Genomic DNA, 23,769 nt, shown 5'->3' with positions numbered 1-23,769 from the left:
ACTTGTGGAAATGTGGGGGAGGGGTGCAGGGGCACGGAGAGCTTTGGGATAAAAATGGAGAGTGGGGGAAATGTCGGGGTGTGCAACGGGAAGAGCAAGGAAGAGGGCAACGGGAACCTTGGGTTTATAACTGGGGGGGAGGAATAGCACAAACAGGTGATGGGGGTTGGGGTGGGTAAGGGGACGCTGCTGCAACCGGGCTCCGGCGTTACCCACCCACCCCCCACTCTCCTGATCTTCCTCGGTTTCTCCTCTGTGGTCCGCAGTTTTCTCCGTGGGTCTGAGCGTGAAACGGACAATGGTGGGTCAGTTAGGAAAAAAGAAGGGGGTGGGGCGCCTGGGACAGTAGCCCTGGATTCACATTCACAAAGTCACACGTAGAAGCAAGCGCTCACAGGATCTCATACATTCCTGTGGCGGGTCTCAAACCCCGGCCCAGTCCTCAGACCCAGAGCCACACCCGCCCGATGCAGGCACACGATCCCTTCCTCACAATCACACGCACGGAGTCCCGCACTCGCAACAGCAGAGTCACGGACTCAGAACTACATCCCCAAACTCCCACCTGCAGCCGCACACATTCCGCCACCCCAGTCTCAGCCTCGGCTCCCACACACAGCCCTCACTCTGGCATGCGGTCACACACACACAAGCACGCACGGACACACACACACACACACACACACACACACACAGTAGCTCACATGCACACACTCTGGCGTGCTTTTGTGTTTTGTCAGAATTAATGAGAAAAGTTCCCGTGCCCTGCGGGTAATTAGTGTCCTTGGAGTTAAATAAGCTAATGGCGGGCACCTCTGGCCCAAGCAATTATGTTTGTGTATTGAATAATTGATTCAAAGGGGGGGAAGGGCCGCTAATCAGATCTGAGCATAATGAATTGATTTAATTAACAGGGGGAATCTGAGGGGCCCTGGGAAACGCAGGCTTCACTCCGCTGCGGCGAGCGCTGCGGGCGTGTAGAAAGGACCGGAGCGCGGCTCCGGCCCCGGCCCGGTCCCGGGCAAAGGCTGCTGGCCCCAGCTGCACGGCTCCGGCGATCCCGGCCCGGCAGACGCGTCCCTGCCTCCGCCCCGAACCCCTGCCCCCCTCCCGCGCTCCCTGCCGGCAGGGCTCAGCTCCGGGCGCCGGTCCACCCGCTCCGGTCCGCGGCCGCCGCTTGCGGGGCGCGGAGCCCGGGCGGGGCCAGCAGGAACAGGGCAGGCGGGCAGCTGCGGACTCCGAACCGCGCGCCCTCCGCGTCCTCCGCCCGTGACGGGCTGGAGCCGCCGAGGGACCATGGTGTTAGACCAGGAGCACGGTAGGTGCCAGAGGACGCGCGGGGCGTGGGCAGCAGGGTAGCGCTGCGGGGGGGGGGGTGCAGAGGTAGCGCGGGCCCCACGGAGGCCACCGAGCTCTCGGCGGCGGCGCCCCCGCCAGTCCCAGCAGCTGGGGCCGCTAGGCGGCTTCCCGGAAGCGCGGCGGCTGGACGCGCGCTTGAGGGTGTGTGACGATGGTGCCAGGCTCAGTCCCCAACGTTCCTCAGCGAGGTTAGGAAGCCCCACGGACCACCCTGAGTCCGCTAGCCCCACACCCTCCGGCCAGGAACTTTCTCACTGGCTCTTGCTGCCTTGGAGGCACTGGGAGCGCCCCTCCGACCCGCGCCATAGGCTTCTCCGCAGTATCCACCCACCCTCAGATCCCCCTGCAGCCTCCCTAGGTATCTGCACGTCTCACTTCTGCACCGGACTGCGAAGTGGCTCCCCCGGGGGGTGCCAAAAGAACCTAGGGGTGAGGGTGCAGTCAACCTGCATGGTCCTGGGGTCCCAGGGTCCCAGGGTCCCAAATCTGGAACTGACAGCTGAGGGATTGGTGACATTGCTTCCCCATGGCAAGGCTGGGGAGGGCGCTCGCCATCAGTTCCCAGGCCTAGCATGTTGGAGATGCCCTACTGGGTCTGGGGTAAGTAGGTGGACCATATATCCAAAACATCAGGGGAGGATTTACCCTGAAGCGAATGAAGTTTAAGCTTCAGTCCTTCGTTGTTAATCTTGTATTCCTTTTCTTAAAAGAGCCTCACTCCCCACAATTGTATAAGTTTGGCTCTCGCAAAATCTGGATCCAGCCCTGGATCCAACTCACACGCTTTCCATTCTAACTGCCAGTCTCTCAGGCCAACTTACAGCCCTGCTGGCCCATGGGCCATCCCCAGGGCCTAGGGCAGTTCCTTGGTGCCTGGGAAAGGAAGCCCTGAGCCGGATGGCTGAGGAAAATGGGATCTGGAGGCAGCTGCTGGTCTGTGGGGAACGTCCTGGCTGCCTGGTTGCCTGGTTCTTCTCTCTGGTTCCACTAGTTCCTTGTCCTACCCTACCACCTCCCTCTGTGGTGACCACCTAATTTGAGCCCTGAAAGTCCTGCGTCCTGGGAAACTGCTCAGTCCTGGGCAAACCAGGACAGTTGGCCAGCCTACATCCATAACTTTCTCAGAGCTGTTGTGTAGGCATGGGTTGGCCTTCATCAAGGGGGTGGGAGAGACTTGTTTTGGGGGGGGGAGGTACACATTTGGCCTAAGCCTCCACAAGGTCTGATGAATTAGGCCTAATGAATTATAACTGCAGCTCCTAAAAGACCTGTCTAGGGCTTTCAGAAACCAAAGAGGAAAAGTGTGCACTTCTCCACTCCAGCTGGTTGCAAATTTCTGTGCATGGGCTGATTTTATGTGAGTAAGGGGCAGGGCAGAGCATCTGAATTTGTCCAGCAGGAGTCCTGATGGTACCATAGGTTTACTCTGTCATGTCAGTTGTGGTGGCCACAGGGAAGGGGCCCTTGTCGTTTGAATACCCTCAGTATCGTTTGTAAAACCAGCTTGTAACCCCATCTTGAAGACAGTTGCATTGTGTTGGGAGCAGTGCCTTCAGGCAGAGACACATGAGCAGCCTCCACTGAAGAGTTTTGGAATATCTGGTCTACTCAGACCCTCAGGCACCACCTTTCCCGGCCTCCTTCCCACCTCCAGTGCAGGAACCCTTCCTTCTTCAGTACTTTCCTGCCAGGTGCAGTGACAAACTGCTAGGACCTGCCCAGAACTTTGTAAGACAGCCAGTAGCACCCCCTTTCTCCTCGCTATAACAATGGGTGCTGATCAAGTGGCCTCCCTCTATTGTCCCCAGAGGCATTTTGAGGGCGTTTTGGAGCACTCTTGGCAGTGTCCAAGTGTGTGAATGCTCATCACCTGTGGAATGTGTCAGGTGCGAGCTACCTCCTCCAGCCCCGGGGGGTCTGAGGACTCCATCCTGGTGTCGTGGGCATGCCCCTGGAGGCAGCTTGGGTGGGGGCGAGCATGGGCACGTGGGTTCCCTGCCTGCCCAGCAGTTCCCTGTGAGCTGGGAGGGAGGTTGCTGGATGAAGGAGACTCGTATCTGGCTATCAACCCAGCAGGCCCCTTCCTGGCCAGGCTCTCTGGTCATCTACACCCTCAAAGTGAGTAGCTCTGCACACCACTCAGAAAGCCTCTGTGGAGGCCCTTTTCCAGATTAGTGTGGGAGCTCAAGGCTTAAAATTGGCAGTGCAGAGAGAGCTACCTGTGGGCACAAGCAGCCCTTCACACTCAGCACCAAACCCCTGCTGACATACCCAGACTGCTTCTGTAGCCCATTGCTCAATACCCCAGGCCTGCTCCAGTTGCTGAGTTGGGGCACAGGGGTTCCTGACTCCCAAGAGGGATGCTGGCTTGGGTACCTTGGAGCCTGGGGGACCTGGTGTTGGGACAGAGTCCCAAGTACAACACATGGACAAACCAGTGGGACAGTGGCCCCAGCTGTCAAATCCTGGTTTGTGGGTCAAGGCCAGACCCTGAAAGTGAGAGGAAGAGGTCCTGGAGGTCAGGAATAAAGCAGCAGCTCTTGTGAAGTGAATGCCTCCAGGTCACCCAGAGGTGTCTACGGCAAGAAGCTGCCCCTTGACAGCCTGTCTGCTTGAGGCACTGTTGGCCCCCAGCTCAGGCTGGGGCGAGGGGCTCACACTAGATGAGCCAGTGGCAGCAGAGCCAAAGCCTCCCTCAGGCCCTCAGGGTACAGCTCCAGCTGCAGTGGCAGGGGAGAGATCAAGCTCACAGTCCTGAGGGACAGTCAGGCTGAGAAAAATGATATATTTAACATCAAATATACTCAAGGACTATTAGGATTAAGTATTCAAGATGAAGGGGAAAGTGAAACCGTCTGAGCTGCGAATGAAGCATCTCATTAGAAGCAGCCTCTCTCCTGTTTTCTGAGTCTGACTTCCCTGCCTAGATAGAGGAAGATGGGCTGCAGCACCACTCCAGCTCCCCACACCCCGGCCCTGTCAAGCACCCAGGACTTAAGGGGCACCGCCTGGCCTCCAGGTCTCCTTTGTACCTAATAACCCCCTTGCTGTCTGGGGTGCCACAGCTTGCAAAGCATATGCACATACATTATGTCATCCGATCCCCAAAGCAACCTTCTAGAGATGGATGAGTAGGTCTCCCACTTCACCATCAGGGCAACTGAGGCCCAGATAGAGAAAGTGATTTGCTAGAGGTCCACTGTTGCTCATAGGCAGAGATAGCATGAAATCACAGCTGGCAGCCCTTTGCCCCTTCAGCTTCCTACTCCTTGCCTGGAGAAGTCCTTATAAGTGACTGCCAGGATTGTACCTTTGACATATGTGTCTGGAGCTGAAATAAAGCCATTAAGATTTCCATCCCATCCTGGAACTCTGTACTGTCAAGAAAAAAAAAGAAGCTCTTGGTTACTGAGTGGTCTTCTTGGAATAGGCAGCCTGAACAACATTCCCAGGGCTCTGGGGAGAAACGGAGTTCAGGAGGAGAGGAGCTGGAGACCGTCTCCCTTCCTGCCTCCTGAATTACAGAGCAAGAATTGTCAACTCTGTGATAGCAGGGATCTTTGCTTTCTTCACTGCTGTGTCCCCATTGCCTTGGAATAGTGCTTAGCACATAATACATGCTCAGTAAACAGTTGTGGAATGAGAAAAGCTTTCAGTGCCATGCTGTGCTTGCTCAGAGAGAAGTCGAGATGGGGTCTTGGTTTTTATGGAATCAGGATGTTCTTGGGGAGGGGGCGGTTGCTGAGGTAAAGGTCGTCCTGTGAGACTCACGGTGGGAGAGTTTATGCCCTGCACAGTGTTAACTTTGCCAAATAATCCAGGAAACAACCAGAAACCCCTGGGCAGAGCAAGTAGGAAGAGAGGGTAGGAGGTCACAGAAAGATTGCCAGGGTGGGAAGGGAGCAGAAATCAAGGCCGAGAGGCTGGGAGTGACAGACCGGTGGTCCACCAGACAAATCACCAGGATGAGGCGAGGCGGACCCTGGGTCCTGCGTGGAGACACGCGCCTAGCTGGAGCAGAGCGGCCTCCAGGTGGCGCTGCGGAGCCAGGCAGCCGCGCGTCTCCATTCCCCATTAACCCGGGAGGGAGGGGGGGCCTCGGGAAATGTGTGCATTTATTCAGTAGCAGGAGTGCAAACCTCATACATTGAGAGAGAAAGGCAGCGGGAGACGGCCGCCGAGATTCCCCCATCTCTTTGAATATAATTTTAGATTGAGATTCAGATTAAATCCGAGGGGAAAACACTTTATGAGGCTGAAAGCTGTGTCGTTGCCAGAGCCAGGGTTATGAGCTATCTAAGGCAATTACATTAAGACAGATTATACTGGGCAAATTGAGCCATTTAGAAGGTGAGAATCAAAGAAACGACTCTGATCCTCTCTTCCCCTTCTCTCTCCCTCACCCTCTCTCTCTCTAAATTGCAGTTCGTAGTTCCTTCAATTCTGAGGCACAAAAGTAGGTGAGACTGCTTTTGTATCTGCGAAGTGCTTCACTCCTGAATGTAATTCTAGCTGAGTGCAATCTAGGTTAAGAGCCGGACAAGCGGGTAATTAGAGCCCGCTCGCTGCCCGAGGACCGGCCGCCCCGCCGAAGCGCGCCCGGAGTCGGTGCCCTTCTCCCGGCCGAGCCGAGCTGCGGCTGGACACGGAGCGCCCGAGATGATGGTGCTGGACAAGGAGGACGGTAGGTGGCGGGCGGGGGTCCCGATGCCGGGTACCCCCGGCCTTGCGCCGCGGTGCGCGGGAACACACACGCCGGGACACAGGCGCGCACCTGCCAGAGTCTGCTGGGATTTCCGGGGAGTGGGGGGTGGGAGGGCGGCCCGCGGGGAGGCTGCGCTGGGCTTGGGGGAGCGGGGAGGGCCGAGTGGGACGCGAGAGGAGCGCGACGCGTGAACCCAGGGCTGCGCCGCCCCCAGCCCGGCGAGCTGTGCATCGCCCAGGTGGTGCCCTGCGGGCCGCGGGAAGGCTCCGGCTCCCCTCCGATCTCCACGCAGCGGCGGTTTGTGCAGAGCATTTCGTCTTTGCGGCTGCTCCTCTCACCGCAGCCATCACCCTCGCGCCGCGGTGTAACCTGAGAGGTGCTGGGCGCCGGGCAAATCAGTGGCTTCGAGAAAATTGGACTCCAGGGCTTGCGGCAAGCCGCGCTCAGGAAATCAGCGCTCGGCCCGGGGTGCTGGGCCGGCTGGACCCTCAGGCAGACAGCTACCGCAAGTATGACTCGGTGGGAAAGAGACGTCTCCCGTGCGGGCCCGCTGTGTCTCTGTCTCTTCAGCGGGAGGCAGGAGTTTGGCCCACAGGAAGAAAGTGTCCCGCTACAGGCCAGTAGCGCTCTTGCAGGAGTGGCCCGCGAAGGGGGCATGGATTAGCTGTGGTCAGGACCCTCCGGGTGCTTCAGAGGTCAGAACGGAGAGGGCCTGTGGTTGCTGGAGGCCACTAGCATGTGGTCTCACTTGTCCTAAAGCCCTTCTGATTGGGAATGCCCTGCAGTAGGTGTCCTGGTGTGCACAGGAGAAATTGGGGAACTCACCCCTCTTGAGAGGAAAACCAAGTGGGTACCCTGTGACCCAAGTGCAGCCCCCAGGGTCAGAAGAGTGGCTGTCCCAGGCCCTCCTGGAAGGGTTGCTCATTAGTGTTGAAGGGAGATGTATGGGTATGTAATTGTTAGCACGTAGGCTGCCACATGCCTTCTACTTGAAAGGAACTGAGAGGGTGGGTTTTCTGTGAGTCAGAGGGACTCCTCTTACAGCAACTGTGGGGGCTGTCCTCTGACTTTCTAGCGAGTGGCTGCTGGGCCCCAGGTCAACAGGTCAATGGCTCTATTGACATGGTCACTGGGTAAAAATGTGAAATTAAGTGACTTGCTCAAGGTCACACAGCATGCTCACTTTGCTGCTACCATGCACTGATGCCCCTGGACTCCTCATGACCTTCTGAGACATGTCGCAGGGAGGGACATTTACAGTGTCTGGCCCGAGGGTGGCCTGTGGTGGGATCCTATGGCCAGGAAGCCCAGGAAGGCTGGTTCTCGGTGTATGTGTAGTAAAAGAAGGGGGAACTCGATGCTTCTGGTCAAAAAGAATCCAGTTGCCAGCATCTACCTGGGGTGTGACACCCATTTCCAGTTTGCCCTTCTCCTTTTAGGGACCCCCCTGGAGCCCTACATAACCCATCAGAGGACTAGACTGATGCATTGTTTATAGAATAAAAAGGAGAAGGGGCCAGGCTCAGGCCACACAGGGAGGAAGGAGGCCTTAAATCAGCCCCTTTGGTCACTAACTAACTCCCCGTGTTATCTTGGAGCAGTCATGCTCTTCTCTAGATGTCACCCTGCCTCTTGGTAATGTGACGGGCTCGGGGAAGCCAGTGTAGGAGGTCTCACCTTGGTGTGGGAGGGTGCTCCCACTGTGGGAAGCGTGTAGAAATCAGGATATGTCTTTAGCAGCAGTCATGTGGCCCAATCCAGAAATCCGCAAGTCCCAGCCCTCTACATGGGAGACCGTGGGCGGGGAGATTGGCCTCATGCCCACAAGAGGACCCCAATACTGCCACCCTGAGCCTTGGAGCCAGCTCTCTGTCCAGGCATCCCAGAGTGCCTCGGGCTCTGTGATACTAAAAGTTTCCAGGTGAGCCCTGAGTGGGAATGGCTCTCTGGAGGTCATCTTAGCCAATCTCCTGCCTCCGGCCTGCAGTGCACCTCAACCTCCCCAGACATATGCATTTCCTCTACTCTCCGCTGGGCCTGTGGTGGAGAGCATGCGATGCCCCTCAGTCCCCCATCTTGTCCAGTCTAAACAATATGGTGCCCGCTGTCGTCGATGCCAGAGGGCTCTGAGGCCCAGTATGGCACAAGACCCTGGCTGGTGTGGCTCAGTGGACTGAGCGCAGCATGCAAACCATTACGGCATAAGGAAAGCAGACAGCTGGAGCCCTGAAGAGCACTGGATTCTTGTCCTGCCCAGCCCAGAACTGTCCTCCAAAAGTAACCTTTCTGCTCATAAATCCACCCTGCACTCCCTGCTGGAGTCTGGTCTCTCCCAGTTGCAGGAAACCTTGAAGTCGGCACCTCTAATTGGGAGAGGGAGAAAGGCTCTGGGTGCACTCACCTGCCCCTCTAACCTGCTTCCTAATTTCTTCCTAGCAGTTATGCCCTCCCAGCAGGTGGCCATGTGCTCTGGGTGGCAGCATGGGCCCCCAAAGAGTGTGTTCTTTGGGTCTGGGGCCCTGCACCCTTTGTCTGGCTGCAGCAGGGACTCAGGGCTCTTATTAACCACCCCCAATGCCTTTTCTCCACCTGACAGCATCTTGTCGGGAGAGGCCGGGGCCCCTCTGGTTGAAGTCGGGTCTGCCAGCTGCCGCGGACCAAAGCTCCTGCTCTGCTGGGCTGCTGGGCTTTCATGTTGCACTTCTGAAAGATAATAAAATATCAATCGCTTTGCCGTAGCAACGGGTTTAAGAGACTTTCTGAAGTATTGAATCGTCAGAAAAAAATTTTTTTTTGCTTTTAAGCACAGTGCATTATTAATAAAGTAATCCATTAGGTCGAGCAGTGAAGGGCCACCACAGAGAGGAAAGATCTGTTTTGCAAACGGTTAAACTTCGGGTTTTAAGATTAATTGCTTTCATTTGGATGCTTGCTCTTGGCCTAGCCGTTTCCACTTTACTGGAACTCAGGGTCCAGGCTTCCTAAAAGCTGTCGGGCCTGCCTGTCAGCAAAGGGAGCCTGGCTCCCACTTTCCCAGAGAAACAGCCCTTCTTTCCCTGGCACCTGATCTTAGACGGGCACCAGGCTGTGGGCTGTCCGGTGAGGCTTGCAGTCCCAGGGGAGCAAAGAGAGCTACTGCCCTGAGTCCCAGGAGTCAAATCAGCCCTCAGGCTATTGGAGAAGAGTCCTGTGCGTACGGGCAGACAGCACAGGGTCCAAGTGACCCCAAGAACAATAAGAGCCTTGGATGGGGAAATGGGCAGAAGAAGGTGCTGAAGACACACCTCTGGGTGAGTGCGGGTGTAAACCACCTTGCAAAGGCCCAGTAGGAAGGCTCAGGTGACCACAGGAAGCAGCAGGCAGGTTGTAGAACTAAACACCAGATGTGATTCCTAGAGCATTTTTAATGAGTGAAAATGCCTAAGGAGAGTGGAACTGGCCTGAGGAGGACCAGACAGCACATCTTCAATTGTTAATGACTTCTATGAGCACAGTCTCCCTAGCTGACTCAGTTGATCTGTGAGGGCAGGCTCTCGTCTATGCTTAGGTGCTCACCTGCAAGACCTCCTGGGATATCCCATCATGCTCTGGACCACAAAGGGTCCTGAGGGCCTCTCCTGACAGAATGTGCCCAGTACCTCCCTGGCCCTGGAGTGGAGGCAGGAAGTGAGCCCTGTTGTTCTCCCAGAGACCCCAGCGGGCACTGCTGCCTTCTGAGGCCTGAGAAAGGCCTTATAAGGCTGGAAGAATGGGGATCAGGCCTGGCACTCATGCTGTGCCCAGAAGAGGAGGGTCTCCATCTACACCTACCATGCCAACCTCAGCAGCAGCCACCTCCTCACTGCTGGGAATGAAGCATTGCAAATCGTGCGCAGCACGTATAGCCACTTCCCCTTCTTGCCCAAACTCAGCCAGGCGAAAGTCTGTAAAGATAGGTCTCCCTCAGCCCCTCCCCAAGCCTTGGGTTAAGAAGCAGGTGCTTCTCTCTGCTCCCTGCTCTTCCATTCATTTGCCCACATGAAGCCCTAAGGGTGGTGTGGGGGGGACAGGGAAACAACATAAATTGGTCTGTCGTCCGGAATCCATGTCTCACTAATGTACCCAGATTAACTCAACTGTAAATTGTCTCCTTGGATGGCAGTGTCTTGCTAAAAGTTTCCCATATGATTCATGATTTGGATTGCTTTTAACGGCTATTGGCTAAGCAAGCCGGTGACTGTACAAGGTGATGCAATTGGCATTAGCGAGGGGAGGCACGGGAGCGTGTAATGCAGTCAATACTGCATTAACTACTGATGCCCAATTACAGGGAGTGGGAGAGAGCCTTTCAGGAGCATTAGGACTGGGGGAAGCTGAGATCACTGGCTGCCGCTCGCCTAAAAGCTTCACCCTTTGCATGCTGGATGGCCTTGGCGCTAGCTTGGCCACTCACTTGGCCTCTGTGGCCACAAGAGCCGATTTTCTCTCTTGCTGTCTCTCATTCTCTGAACATGTCCCATAAAGATGCTTTTAGCACATAGAAGTGTGCATTTTCCTAGACCCGGGGCTTGCCTCTTATCCCTCCAGAGAGTGGATTCCCCACCCCACCCTGTGTCCCAGAGTCAGACCCAGCAGCTGCCCCACCCGCTTCCACTTAAGGAGCCCCTCAGCAGGCCCCATGTGTGAGCAGGACTGAGAGAAGGTCTATTCTGGTCTCTCTCCCTTGGAACAGATGAATGATTTCCAGCCAGCATTGGCGGCTGACTCTCTGTGGTCATGGGCAGAGGGGACGTGAGGTTCCGTCTCAGTGCAGCTGGGCTGCTGGCACAAGGCTGCTGGGGTTGGAGAATGGCCGTGGTTGGACAGGCCGGGTCTTCTCTGTGCAGAAGGTGGGCTGTGTGGTGCAGCTAGGGGTGGCGGATGGGGGAGTGACACGAGCCATGGCGGGGTCCTCTGCAGGAGCCTGCACCTACAGCCCATTCAGAGCAGGGCTGCCCTCAAGTAGCCAGGAGTCGAGGCTGCTGTTCAGATCTCTGACCAGGGGCCAGAGGGTCTCCCAAGAACTCTTGATCAGGGACATTAGGATGATAGGAAGGAGTTAAGAAGGAAGGTAGAGAAAGGGCATGGGTACCTACCCTGTGTGCCGGCACTATTGGCCTGGCTGCCCCCTCTGCCATCCTGCTAGACAAGTCAGGTCCAATGTGTCCACTGTGGCTTTGTGATCCATGTCCACCCAGCACCGAGGCTGCTTTGCCCCTGTACCTTCTCACCTCTACAGTGGGAACAACAAGATCTACAGGGCTGGATTGTTATCAGGATTAAATGAGATAATGTCTGTGTGCACACTTGATAAACCAGGGAGCCTCCCGCCTGTGTGAGGTGATGTTGCTCCCTCACAGTCACAGTAGGATCTGAGACAGCCCTGTGCCCGGTTTGGTGCCTTGCTCACTTCTGGGCACTGGAACATCACCTCTGCTCACAGTTTATCTGTCATGGCCACTGATCACCGCTGTCCCAGAGGCAGCCTGGCTGCACTATTCACCACTGCCCAGATGGCCAAGGTGATTAGCATTTTGGGGAGAAGCCTCCAAGATGGCTTTTTACAAGTCCCTCCATTTATAGAGGAACAGGTGGAGCACAAAGAGGGCAAGAACGCTGCCCAGAGTTACATAGTGAGTTACAGCCCAGAGCTTCAGCAGCTTTCTGGGTTGTGTGCCTTCTGCCCTGGCCCCAAGGCCCGATGCGGCTGGGGGACAGAAAACTCTGATGAAGAGGAATGTCAGCTGGACTGGCACCGTGTGCCTGGGCATCCCAGCTACGGCCCTAGCCAGCCTACTGACTGCCCTGCAGATCTTTGCCTTTCTACCCTGCTTGCATTCACCCCTTTGTCTGGCATGTCTTTTCCCCTTTGGTCAGCCTCGTAGGAGCCTACACGTGACCAAAGCCATTCCAGGCCATGCTCAGAGTCACATCCACCAAACAGAGCAACAAGCTCCTCTCTTATTTGGGCGGGACGTGTTTATTTTCTGTTCCAAGCCAGGAGCGCACAGTGGCTGACACAAAGGGGCAAAGTCAAAGCAGATGGCATGGGAGGAGTAAGCAGCTGGTCCAGGTAGCAGAGGTGGCCCAGGGCCCCCCCGCTCCTTCCTCCTGCCCCTTCCTCACTGCTGGCATGAGTCAGGAGACCTGGATTCTAGTCCCAGCTGGCTGCTGTGTGACTTTGGACTACTTATTGGGCCTCAACTTTCCATCTCTGCAATGGAAATAGCACCTAACTGGTACCCAGTGCCCACACACACTTGATAAGCCAGAAAGCCTCGTACCAGTGTGAAGGGGCATTGCTTTCCGCAGTTACGGTGTGAGCTCTTTCACTTTGGGTCTTTAGCGGATCTGAGAAACATGGCAGCTATCATTTTACTGAATCTTTACTAAAAAATAAGGCATTGTTCTATGCCTGTTTATCAATCAGTTATTGCTGCATAAATAACCACCTCAAAACTTGGAGGCTCAAAACAAGTGTCTATTTAGCTCTTGAATCTGCGATTCAGTGGTTTAGGCTGCACTTGGCTGAGCAGTTTTCGGGGTCTCACCCATGCCTAGCAGGTGGCTGATCAACTGGATGCTGGGGGTGACAAGATGACATGTCCCTCCTCATCCAGCAGGTTCTCCTGGCTTGTTTGCATGGTGGTGATAGGTCCAGGAGAGAGTGGATGCACGCAGAGCTTCTCGAGGCCTACGTTTGGCTGTGGATGTTGTCACTTTTGCCACATTCTGTTGGCTAAAAGAAATCATGAGGCCAACCTCAGTTCAAGGGCTGGGGAGATAGATCGTACCCTTGAAAAAAGGAGGTGAAAAGTCACATTGCAAAGGGTGTGGAGACTGGCAGGGGGTAGAGAATTGGGGCCATTTCTGTACTCAATCCACCAAAACATCTTCCATGCATGATTTCATTTAATATCCTTAACCGCCTTAGGAAAAAGCTACTACTATGATCTTCATTCTGCAGATGAGAAAACTGCCGTAGAAAGAGGCTGTGTCCCTGGCCACAGGTCCCATTGCTTGCAAATCCAGAGTTGGGCTGGGAACCCACACTGCCTGACTATGGAGTGTTCTCTTCTTCTCTGCACTCCACCAGCTCCCGGTTCCAGCTGGCAGGCTTGGGGGTGGGGAGAAGGACACTCAGGGAGAGTTCACAGGACACGGGGAGGAGGAGCCGGCGAGAGAATGACTCTGGAGGATGGTGGGGGGAGGCTGCTGGAGGGGGCATTTGTCTGGGGCAGCCACCAGAGCCCTGGACCCATTCCTCCACCCGCAAGGGGAGGAAGCCCACCAGGAGGTCTGCCTCCACTGCCTTCTCTGGATTTTCTTCTCTGTTCTGCAAAACCACTGGACGGTTAGAAAGGGTGCGAAGCTCTGTGGCTAACTTAGACCGGGGCACATATGCAGATGCAGCCAGGCGGGACTCAGTTCATTGGTCAGCCCCTTGCCTCAGAATGGGGCAGTGAGTGGGCTGGTGAGAGGCCTGTGTACATTCATAAACCAGCTGATTGAAAAGCAATATTTCAGATAAATACAAGCCAGCGATCTATCAGTGGTTGTAATAAAACCCAGGCTTCAGGCTGTGATTTTATTTTGAAATAATAAGAATTGCTTGATTCTTTTTACTTGAGTTACCATGGTAATTCTGGCGTGGAGCAGTGTTATATTGATTTAGAAAGTGGACAGTAATATTTCTTTTGTGTTATTCTGTTTCTAGGCCTTGATTTCTAATTTCCACTTGGAGATTACTTTTATAAATTTCTTAAGTCCTTCCACTTTTTTTCCTCTCACAGTATAATTTTCCTCTCATACGCCGCTGTGTTCTGAGCTTATTGGTTTGCTCTTATTTTAAATTAAACTCGCTGGTTTCAAATATTGAAATGACATCTTTGTCTGTGTCTGTACTTTGGTTTAGCAAAATATTACAGTCTGACGCTTTCTGCTTAATAATTTAAGGGAGGCATTCTGTCGGCCCTTACTGGGTGCTGGTAACTTATGACTCAACCAATGCAGGCCTCACACTCCTGACATTTTAATATTGTGTGGCGGGAGCAGCCGCCCCTCCGCTCCGAGTCTCAGTGGAGAAAAATCCACGCGGTACCCCAGAAGGGAGTTTTAATAATTCAATTTTGCCGGCTGGCGCAATGACTTGATAGAGAGGGGGAGGGAGGCCGCTTTTCCCAGAGAAGTGGGAGCCGCTCTGGCTGGAGCACCTAGGGCCCACGGCCAGCGTCTGCTCCATTCTGTCTCTCCTCCCCCCTGAATTTTTAAAAGCTCCGATTTCTGACCCCGGGTGACAGGTCGTCCTGGAAGGGTTGTGTAGGGGCTGCCTACAGCGCCGTCAGACCACCTGATCTCCGTTTCTCAGTTTTCCTGTGTGTGAAACAAGTGGAACCAGCATGAGCTTTGCATGAGACGGACTCGGTTCAAATCCTGCCTCTGCCGCGCGGTCATTCTTAACAGTAAATCACAATAGTAATTCTAACTACCCAAACGGATATGGTCATGACTACCTTTTAGGCTGTGGAGGCTTCCACAGGCAAAGCTCTCGATGGTCCTGAAGGTGATGGGTGCAGTTTCCCTAACCTTCCTAGGGTTTTGGTGAGGGCGGGAGGAAATGGAAGTGGGAGTACCTTTGAAGTGCTTACCCTGCTCCAGGTGTGCCTGGGGTTCGGAGCCCTCGGGGGTGTGCTTTGGAAAGGCCCCAGGGCTATGGCACCCTGAGGAGGTGGACCCAGCAGAGAGCAGAGAGTCTGGCCAGGGCAGGCTGGGGAGCGGGCTCTGTCCCCAGGGCGCCTGCGTCTCCTCAGGACATTCCAGGGCCGGACCAGCATCTCAGGCTCCACATGTCCAACAGTTTAGCTTCGACTGGGCTCCAGAGGGAAGCTCACGGTGACGTGGGTGGTGGGGCAGAGACCGTCTGGCAGGAGAGAGGAGGCCCCCCCCCCCGACCCGTGTGTGTGTGTGTGCGTGTGTGTGTGTGTGTGTGCGTGTGTGTGGTGAGGTGTACGAGTCCTCTATTGCTCTGAAACACATCACAGTTTAGCAGCTTACAACAACATCCACTGGTTATCTCACCGTTTCTGTGGTTCGGGAGTCCCCGAACGGCGTAGCTGGGTCCTCCTCTGCTCAGGGTCTCTCCGACAGTAATCGAGGCATCAGCTGAGGCTGTGGCCTCCTATCAAGATTAACCTGGGAACTGAGTTTTCAGGCTCACTCGTTGGGTTGTTGGCCGGATTCAGATCCTCAGGGGCTGATGGACTGAGGCTTCCATTCCTCACTGACTGTGGGTCAGACGCTGCCCTCAGTTCCTCGCCTTACGGCCCTCTCCAGCCTGGCAGCTGGCTTCCTTAAATCTAGCAGAGTGTCTCCTAGCAAGCAGGAAGTCACAGTCTTTTATAAGATGTGACACATCTAATCACAGATGTGACATTTCATCACTCTGGCTGTATTTTCTTTCTTGGGAGCAGGTCGCTTGGTCCAGCTCACACTCAAGGAAGTGTGGGGGGAGGATTACACAAGAGTGCTGATATCCGGAGACAGAGGGTCACTGGGGACCACCTCAGAGGTCGGCCTACTGGGAACAGTCAGCCTCTGGAATCGCACCCCAGGCTCCAGGTGCCTGGCAGTTTAGCAGCCCCCAGAGGGAATGAATCAGCAGCCTCATCCTGGGAGGCCCAGTGCCTCTGCTTCCTGCATCACCTGGTGCCAGGGAAGGCCCCGGATGTCTCAGAGCCTTTCATTTCATCTTCACAGCATCCATGGGAGGCTGGGAAATCAAGCACTAGCCCCATTTTGCAGAGGAGTCAGTTGTGCCCAGAGAGGTAGAGACATTTGCCTGGGGTAGCCCAGCACATTGGTATGTGGCAGAGTGCAGATGAGAGCCGGGCCTCTTGCCACAAGCCTGGGAGGTGGTGGCAAATATACTCCCTGTCCCTGGTGGTGAGAGGGGATGGCACTGATTATAAACACGTACACACAGGGGTCGGGCTGGGAGTGGGAGCAGCTGCATTCCTTTTCCTTTCTCTTTTTAAATAAATAGCAAGTTTGCCAGGGCCACTGGGAACCTGGGAAGCAACTGTCCATCACCCCAGTGCCTCTCTTCTCACTTGGTGGTGACCATACCCTTGGAAGAGATGAAGGCTTCCCTCCTGAGCCACCCTCCCTGAAGCAGTTGGACTGAGGGCCTCACCCCCTTGCCGGCTGTTGCCAGGTGCAATGGAGCCGGCATCTGAGCTGTCCTGGGCAGAGGCTGCTTCAGCAGTTTCTTGAGTGGGAGCAGGGCTGAGAGAAGCTCTCCAGTGGGTTGCAGGGTTGGGATCTGGACCTCCAGCAGCCACCGCCTGGCTCTGCTACCAGCTCTCAGTATGTCCCTGGGGGGTCACTGCCCCTCTCGGGCTCTAGGTTTCCCCTTTCAAGGGTCACTGGCTGTAGATGCCTCATGTGTGGTGCTGTGTATGGAGACATGGCAGTTGGTGGGGACAGGTGTGGTGAAGCCAAAACCAGGAGAAAGGAACCACCTGATGAGGGTTCTTTGGCTTGGTGTCCCGACATCAGGAAAGTAGATCCCAGGGACGTTGGTGACCCCTGGCCCTCCGGACTTGGTCTTGCCACATGGGAGCCTGGTTGGATGGTCCCATCCCTTGCTGTTTCCAGGCAGAGCTTCCCCTAGGTTAGGGTGCCTTGGAACAGGATGGCTCCCGTCCCTCGAGGGCAGTATCAGGGCCTGAGGCCAAATGCCCATTTTCTGGACGTGAGGCTGGCTCCGTGAGTCTTCGCAGCCTCATGGTGGAAGACTGTCTCAGGGAACCGCCCCCAAGGAAACTAGCCCTCTGCTGGCCAGGATGCTTCGTCTCCTGGGTCTTCCTCTCAGGTAAAGCCTGGGCACTGTGTGCTCTCCCTCCAGGGGTTTTCACTGGACCCAAAGGCAGATGTTGCCTTCCCGTCTGGCCTCCGTGGCCTGCGTCTGAGCTTGCACACTCCTGTCTGGGGCAGGGTTCACAGGTCCTGGGAGAGGGCAGCACCGCTTACTGAAACTTGGCTAGGCCCGGAGGGCCCCACTGGGGTCTGGTCATTATGCCCGCACCATAACATGTGGTACTCAGGGCAGGACAAGCTCAAAGTCTGAAGGGGAACCCTTCCCCAAGGGGCATGCTGAATTTGCAGTAGGGCATTGCAGGTTTGGCACAGGCCTCAGAGGATGCAGAAATTTCAACAGAGATCTGGGAAAACAAACCCTGAATAGAGTGGTAGATCCAGCAGGTTCTGAGTTTTCTGGGGAGCATGGCTGGGAAAGTAAGTATGGTCAGACTTCTGGATGTGGGAGACTGGGGAGGGGGCCACGGCCGTGCTCTGGAGGTCTCTCCTCCCTTGGAGCAGCACACAGGAGGTGCGGCGGCGACGAGGGCCCGGCCCCGCTGCGAGGCCCGGCTGCCAAACCTCCCGGGGCCCCTCTCTGATTTTAGGACTTAATTTTTTATGAACTGATTTCTCCTGTCCTCAGAGTTGCTTTTGTTTGTTATTAACAACTTTACCGAGATACAATTTTCATGGCGCAAAATTGACCTCTTTTCACTGTACAGTTCGGTGGGTTTTGGATACTTACAGAGTTGCACCACCACCACCACCACCTGATTCCAGAACGTTTCATCGCCCTCAGAGGAAATCCCCTGCCCGTGGGCACTCAGTCCCCACCCCCCACTCCCTTCCTCCCGGCAGCCGCTCACTTACCTTCCGACTCTGTGGATGCACCGATTCCGGCTGGTTCATGAAAATGGAATCCCAGAAGGTGTGGTCTTTGTGGCTGACTCCTTCCCTCACATAATGTTTTCAAGATTCATTCATGTTGCAACATATAGCAGCGCTTCCTTTTTATGATCAAATAATATTCTGTGGTATGTATGCGCCACGTTCTAGTTACCCATACGCGTCAGCTGATGGAGATTTGAGTTGCGTCTCTTTTTTCAGCTGTTGTGAATAACGCTGCTGTGAACATTCATGAACACGTTTTTCTGGGGACACCTGTTTCCATTTTTCTGGGGTATGTATTTAGGCGTGGAATTGCTGGGACCTATGGTAACTCTGCCCTTAGGGACATTAGTTTTTAACGTGAAATAAACAGTGCGAGAGTGTTTGGAAGAGAAACCATTCTTGGCTGTCTGAGTGTTTGAAAGGGAGGCTGCCTGCAACTCGGTGCCCTGGGCGTCTTGGGTTCAGTGGGTCCTTGGGTAAGTCCTTTCCCCCGCTGGCTTCAGTTTTCTGATTCGTGATCAGTTTTCTGATGAATGGGGTGCTTGTGAATCCCTGCTCACTGCAAGGGTTTTTGTTTGTGATTTCTACCTACATAGCACGTCAGGATTGAGCACTCTGCTTGCTTTAGCTGCTTTGGTTCTTTTGCTCGTGAGTTGGGTGTTATTACTCCAGTTCTGCTGACAGGGAAGCTGAAGCTCAGAGAGACTAATGAACTTGAGTGAGTTTATCGCATTGCAGGTTAATAGCAGAGCCTGAACTTGAACCCAGATTCATCAGAGTCCAGGTCCCTGGCGTGAAATTCTGCCACAAATGTGTCTCTGGGCAAGGTAGGGCTCTGTACTCAGGGGTGTACTGTGTTCTGTTCTTCATTCTGTGTGCTGGGGGAGCCAGGGCCCAGATGTGGTTCGGTGTGGGCTCTGAGACAGAGGGTCATATAGGAATAAAGATGTTGCAAAAGTCTACTTTTTAGCTGTGTGACTCCAGATAAATTGTTCCGCCTCTCTGAGCCTCAATTTCTCCATCCACAAAATTGAATCAATAATTACTACTCATAACACTGGACCGAGAACATGGTAAGATGTACGGGAAATGCCAAGCCTGCTGCCAAGCCTGCGGAAGGTGTTAGGTGTATGATTATAGAGCACCTGGGGAGGATTTGAAGCGGGTGCAGAGCACTGTGGGACCCTGGGGAAACACGCCTGGCTTCTGGGCTGCTCAGGGCCGCCATTAAGGAGGAGCTATCACCGGGGCCAGCCAGGAAGGTGAGAGAAAGTGGGAAGTCTCAGAGGAAGTTCGAGCTTGGGGCTGCCAGGACCCAGGAGGGGTGTCTAGGGGTCTCCTGAAAACCTCCTGCCTTGAGGAGAGTTTGTGGGCAGACCCTGCTGGTACTCCAGTCCTCACCCCCAGCCCAGCCTGCAGATGCTTTAGAGGGGGGCTTGCATGACTGCCTCAGTTAGCCCGAATGGTAATAAAACACTTTAAATTTATTGTGACATTTGGATTTAATTAAAAAGTACACACTTAGGGAAGTAGAACATAATGGGGAGAGAGGCAGGGTAGCTTTCCCCCTCCTTTCTTCCCCAAACTAATTAGCGTTGTATTTTAAATTGTTTATGTGCTGCTAATCATCGTAATAAATCATTTATACTGAAAAAGACACACTCGGCTGTGCCCGCCGCGCAGGTTCCGCTCGCCGGGCTCTATCGCGAACAAATTGATCTGGAAGTGAATTTATTAACCACTGGGGAAGAAATCATTAGTGCTTTCTCTAAACATTCCCCAGGTACGCTTTATTGCTGCAGTTTATGCTGTAACTAAAAGGAGCATTACCCAGGCCTGTGTTGTAATTTCCTCACGGAGCCTGCAGCCCACTCCCAAGCTGGGGCGGGAGGGGTTAGGGCATCCCTGCCTCCTCTCTGGGATGTGGTCTGCTGGCTCCAGCTCCCTCCCAGCACCCCTCGTTCCAGGAGGGGCTCCCTGTGAGGTCTCTGCAGGCCCACGGCCTTGGCCACCCCTCCTGTTGCCTGTCAGCAGAAGAGTCATTCACAGTCACTCATCTTTATGTCTCAGGAGTGTGGCTTAAAGTTGGGGTTTAGTCATGGGCTTGGAAAACTGGAGGGTAGGGGCTGTGAGGTCAGTGGGGTCAGAGAGGCTTGTCGTGACCAGCTTCCCTACCCAGATATGGGGAAGGCCTCAGTGGTGGGCAGATCATAGGCTTGCAGGAACAAATATGGCTGAGTGGGGACCCACGCAGGATTGAGGGCCATAGCTGGGGCTACCCGGACTCCCCTGCTGCGGGCCCTGGGGCCTACTCCAAGGTTTGGCTGGAGCAGTCTGTTCTGCTCTGCTTCCACATGAGGCCTGCTGATCTGTGTATCCCTGTGCACCTCACAGTGCTGGGCCCAGACCGGTATTTAGCACTCCACACATGGTCACACAAGTACCAGACAGCGTGCTTGTCAGCTCCCTGGCTGCAGGCACCAAGCCTCGGGTAATGCAGCCTGTGGCCCCACCAGCTTTCCCAGCAGCTGACTCACACCCAGGCGACACTTTCTCTCCCTTCGCACTGGGGGCTTTAGACCACTCTTATTTCACAGGACCTGCATTCTAAGACCCTCACTGCAGGAGTTCTCCTGCCAGGTTTCCAGAAGAGAAATTCTCTTCTGAACCAGAATCTTCTCCCTGGGAGCCCAGGGCAAAGATAGGCTGCAAATCTCTGTCTGTCTGACTCCCAAAGCTAGCATTCTAAGTGCTTTCCAGGACTGACACCCCATCAGCTTCCTCAGCCAGGCTGGGGATGAGGATCCAGCCCACACGGACTTTGCATTCAGCTCCTCTCATCCAGGTCTGCAAAGGAGGGTGGAGAAGCCCCCAAGGCCTCATGAGGAGGCCCCAGGACAGCATCTCAGGCAGGCGCCTCAGAGGTTGTGCTGTGTCAGCAAGAGCCCAAGGGCCTCCTGTCCCGTGGCTCCTCCCTGCAGCTTCTGGGGTGGGGTCTGGAGTCTCCTTCCCAGTGGCCAGCAGGTGGGCCCAGGCTGCTTCATGGAAGAAGCAGGTCCTGGCAGCTGGTTGGGCCAAGCCTGACTGGAGGGTCCCTTCTTTGCATCTGGAGGACACATTTAAAAGTTTGAATTCAAAATTGATTTTGAAGGGCCCTAATCTCAGATCCCCTAGCGCTCACGGCGTGTCTGCCGCTCCTGCCAGACTCTCGTTTTCTGGTTCAGCGCCTTGGTGCTCACGTCCCTGATGCTGTGAAATTGAGACTCGCCTGAGAGTCCATGCCCTCCTCCCTGTCCACGGAGATTGCAGGCCCCTTGGGAGCCCTGTTTCATTAGATGGGTGATGTGGGCTGTGCGGGTGCCCAGGGAACAGCTGAGTTGCTGTCTGGGGAACGTACCTTCCAGACACTTCCCTGCTGGTACTCACAGCTGTGCAGCTCCAGGCAGCATCCTGTCAAGGGACCTGGGGGCTGGGTGCTGCAGCCCAGGATGGAAGGGGGCTTGGTAGAGGCTACATGCAGAGAAAAGCTTGGGCCTGGGGTTTTTCCATGGCCAATTTCAGGGACTTTTCTCTCCCACGGGGCCCCCAGAGCTTAGACTAGGCCAGAAAAGTGGTTGTATTTGGAAGCCAAGAGGACCCCCAGGTGGGGGTTGGGGAGGTTAGGTCTGTGTCAGGGAGGAGAGGGTGCCCAGGCCGCAGATGCAGAGGGGAAGACCGAGCTGCCAAGGTCACACAGACGGCTGAGCTCGGGCTCCAGCCCCCACTCCCTGAGGGCTGGGTGGAGTAGTTACATGCGCTGGGAGGTGCAGAGGGGGCTTCATTCTTCCAGGGTCTGCAGGGGCGGAGGGGCGGGATTCCTTTTGCTTTAACTAAGGGGTAGGCATTTTATATCTGCACAAGAGCGGTCTGGTCTCGGTTGGAGCCCTGGGGTGGGCCTCTCACAAATCCAGAGTGCGGCAGGTAAGACCTACATGTTGCTTTGCTAGGGCCATGAAGCTACAGGTGCCTTGGGGGCTGTGGCGAGAAGCAGCAACAAGTCTGACTAAGCCCTTGTCTCTGGGGAGCCTGCCTGTCTGCATCAGCCCGCTCTGACCAGAAGGCTTTTGCCAGGAATATGAGTGTCTTCATTCATTCACTGAACTGCTGGTTAAAAGGTGAGCTGGGCTACGGGGCCCAGTGCTGGGGACACAATGGTGAATAAGACAGACAGAGCACCTAAATAGGCCTCCACAGGGCTTACAGTTTTAGGAAAGAGACCAATCATTTTTCATAAATAAAATCACAGAAAAGTAAAACAATTACAAATTGTAATAAAAACTCAAAAGGAAATGACCAGAGAATCCATTAAACAAGGAAATAAGTAGGTCAAGGAAGGCCTTTCTGAGGAGATGACATTTAAGCCGAAGCCCAAAGATGAGAAGGAGCCAGTCACAGAAAGAGGCGGAAGGCTGTTCTGTGAAAGGGAAAACAGCACGTGCAAAGGTCCTGTGGCAGTAGGAAGGTCTTCAGTGTGGCTGTAGCACAGTATGAGAGGGAGGCAGGGGCAGGACCACATGAGGATATCACAGGCTCAGTGAAGAGCGTGAGTGTTATTCTCAGACCACTGGCAGTTATGGAAGGGTTTCAAGCTGAGCAGCGACATGACCTCCTTTGTTTGGAAGGATTCCTCCAGTTGCTGTGTGGAGAATGGATTATGGATACTAGACACAAGAGTCTGGCGGGAGCGAAGCTGGTAATGAGATGAAAGGTGGCGGTAACTTTGGGGGTGAAAAGAAGCAGCTGGGATGGAGAACGGGAGTCAGCGGGGAAGGGGGACCAGGGTGATGAAAGATCTGAGGGTGACTCGAGTTTCCGGCCTGAGTGCCTGGGCCGATGGTGGTGTCAGTGCAGTGGAGGGAAGCCTGGGCGAGCATTCAGGGCCCTGGTTTTGAGGAGGTGGTCTGAAGTCCTACAGTGGGCCTATTGCTTTTGAAATATAGCTGGGGCTTCACAGAGACCACCAGAGAGATGGAAGAAAATGCCTACCCCCACCTTGCCGTAGATAACTACACAATTAATTTAAGCATCATTCGCAGTGAGAAGCTCCAAAGAGCACATGTAGCTTCTGATGTTTAAGCTCCCCTCACCACCGAAGAGCTGAGAACACTGCGTGCACCTGCCTGTTCCATTTGTAACTGCTCCAGTGTCTCAGTGCATTGGCCAGGCCCCTGTCAGCTCTCGACTGGGCCCCCGACTGCCTGACCCAGGGCTGTGCTGGGTTTGGCTTCTCCCAGCACGAGGGGTATGGAGCTCCTCAGCCCCATGATGTACTTACGGTGGAAGGTCGCTGCACATTCAGGTTTCAGGACACTCCATTCCTAAGGTTTGCCTCCACCAAAACATGCTGCAAAAATGCCTGCTGCTTTGTAGTCCTGTGCATGAATGGCTCCCCTGGAGGTACTGGGGGGCCAGAAGCCCACCCTGACTGATGGATCCCTGCAAGGGGCCTTTTAGAGCCGCCTTATGTTGGCAGGATCAAGACTGGGTCCAAGCAGAAGTTCACTGTCCCCATGGTGCGGTGCTGCCTCTGGCCCTGAGAGAGAGCAGGGAGGGGCCGAGGCCAGTGGGTCCGAAGCCGCCTGGGCCCCTGCAGGTTTGCCCCCCTCCGCCCACAGGTTGTGTGCTTTTCCCGGATCTCAGCGATGGCACATAGTAGGCATTTAATATGTGATTGAGCATGGCTACGGTGGCTGCAGATGTTTGGGGACCCCAGTGGGCAGTGCTTTCCTCCAGCCTCCCCTTCTGCGGTGGTCTGCGGAGACCAGGACGAACTGGGGGATTTAGAGAAGGCAAGCAGGGCTGGGCTGTCTTTAAATGTCTTACCCTGAGCCCGCCCCTCTCTGGACCTTTCCTTTCGCAGTCCCCTCATTAGCACACAAGCCCCTGCCTGTTGGTTG

General features: G+C 54.9%; 1 protein-coding gene across 1 annotated transcript in view; it reads left to right on the top strand.

Moving 5' to 3' along the window:
* The first annotated feature begins 1,033 nt into the window (after positions 1 to 1,033).
* Positions 1,034 to 23,769, top strand: part of LMO1 (LIM domain only 1) — a 35,765-nt gene continuing 13,029 nt past the window's right edge. The window contains exons 1-2 of the mRNA XM_037133835.2: positions 1,034 to 1,318; positions 5,785 to 6,043. Coding sequence (XP_036989730.1) covers positions 6,019 to 6,043 — 25 coding nt within the window. The 5' untranslated portion in view covers positions 1,034 to 1,318; positions 5,785 to 6,018. The remainder of the gene's footprint in view (positions 1,319 to 5,784; positions 6,044 to 23,769) is intronic.

This window comes from Artibeus jamaicensis, unplaced genomic scaffold (assembly GCF_021234435.1).
Source record: "Artibeus jamaicensis isolate MK-2021 breed Jamaican fruit bat unplaced genomic scaffold, CSHL_Jam_final contig_797, whole genome shotgun sequence".
NCBI classification, from domain to species: Eukaryota; Metazoa; Chordata; class Mammalia; order Chiroptera; family Phyllostomidae; genus Artibeus; species Artibeus jamaicensis.
Note: the sequence above shows the minus strand (reverse complement) of the source record. Positions and strands in the feature narration are given on the sequence as shown.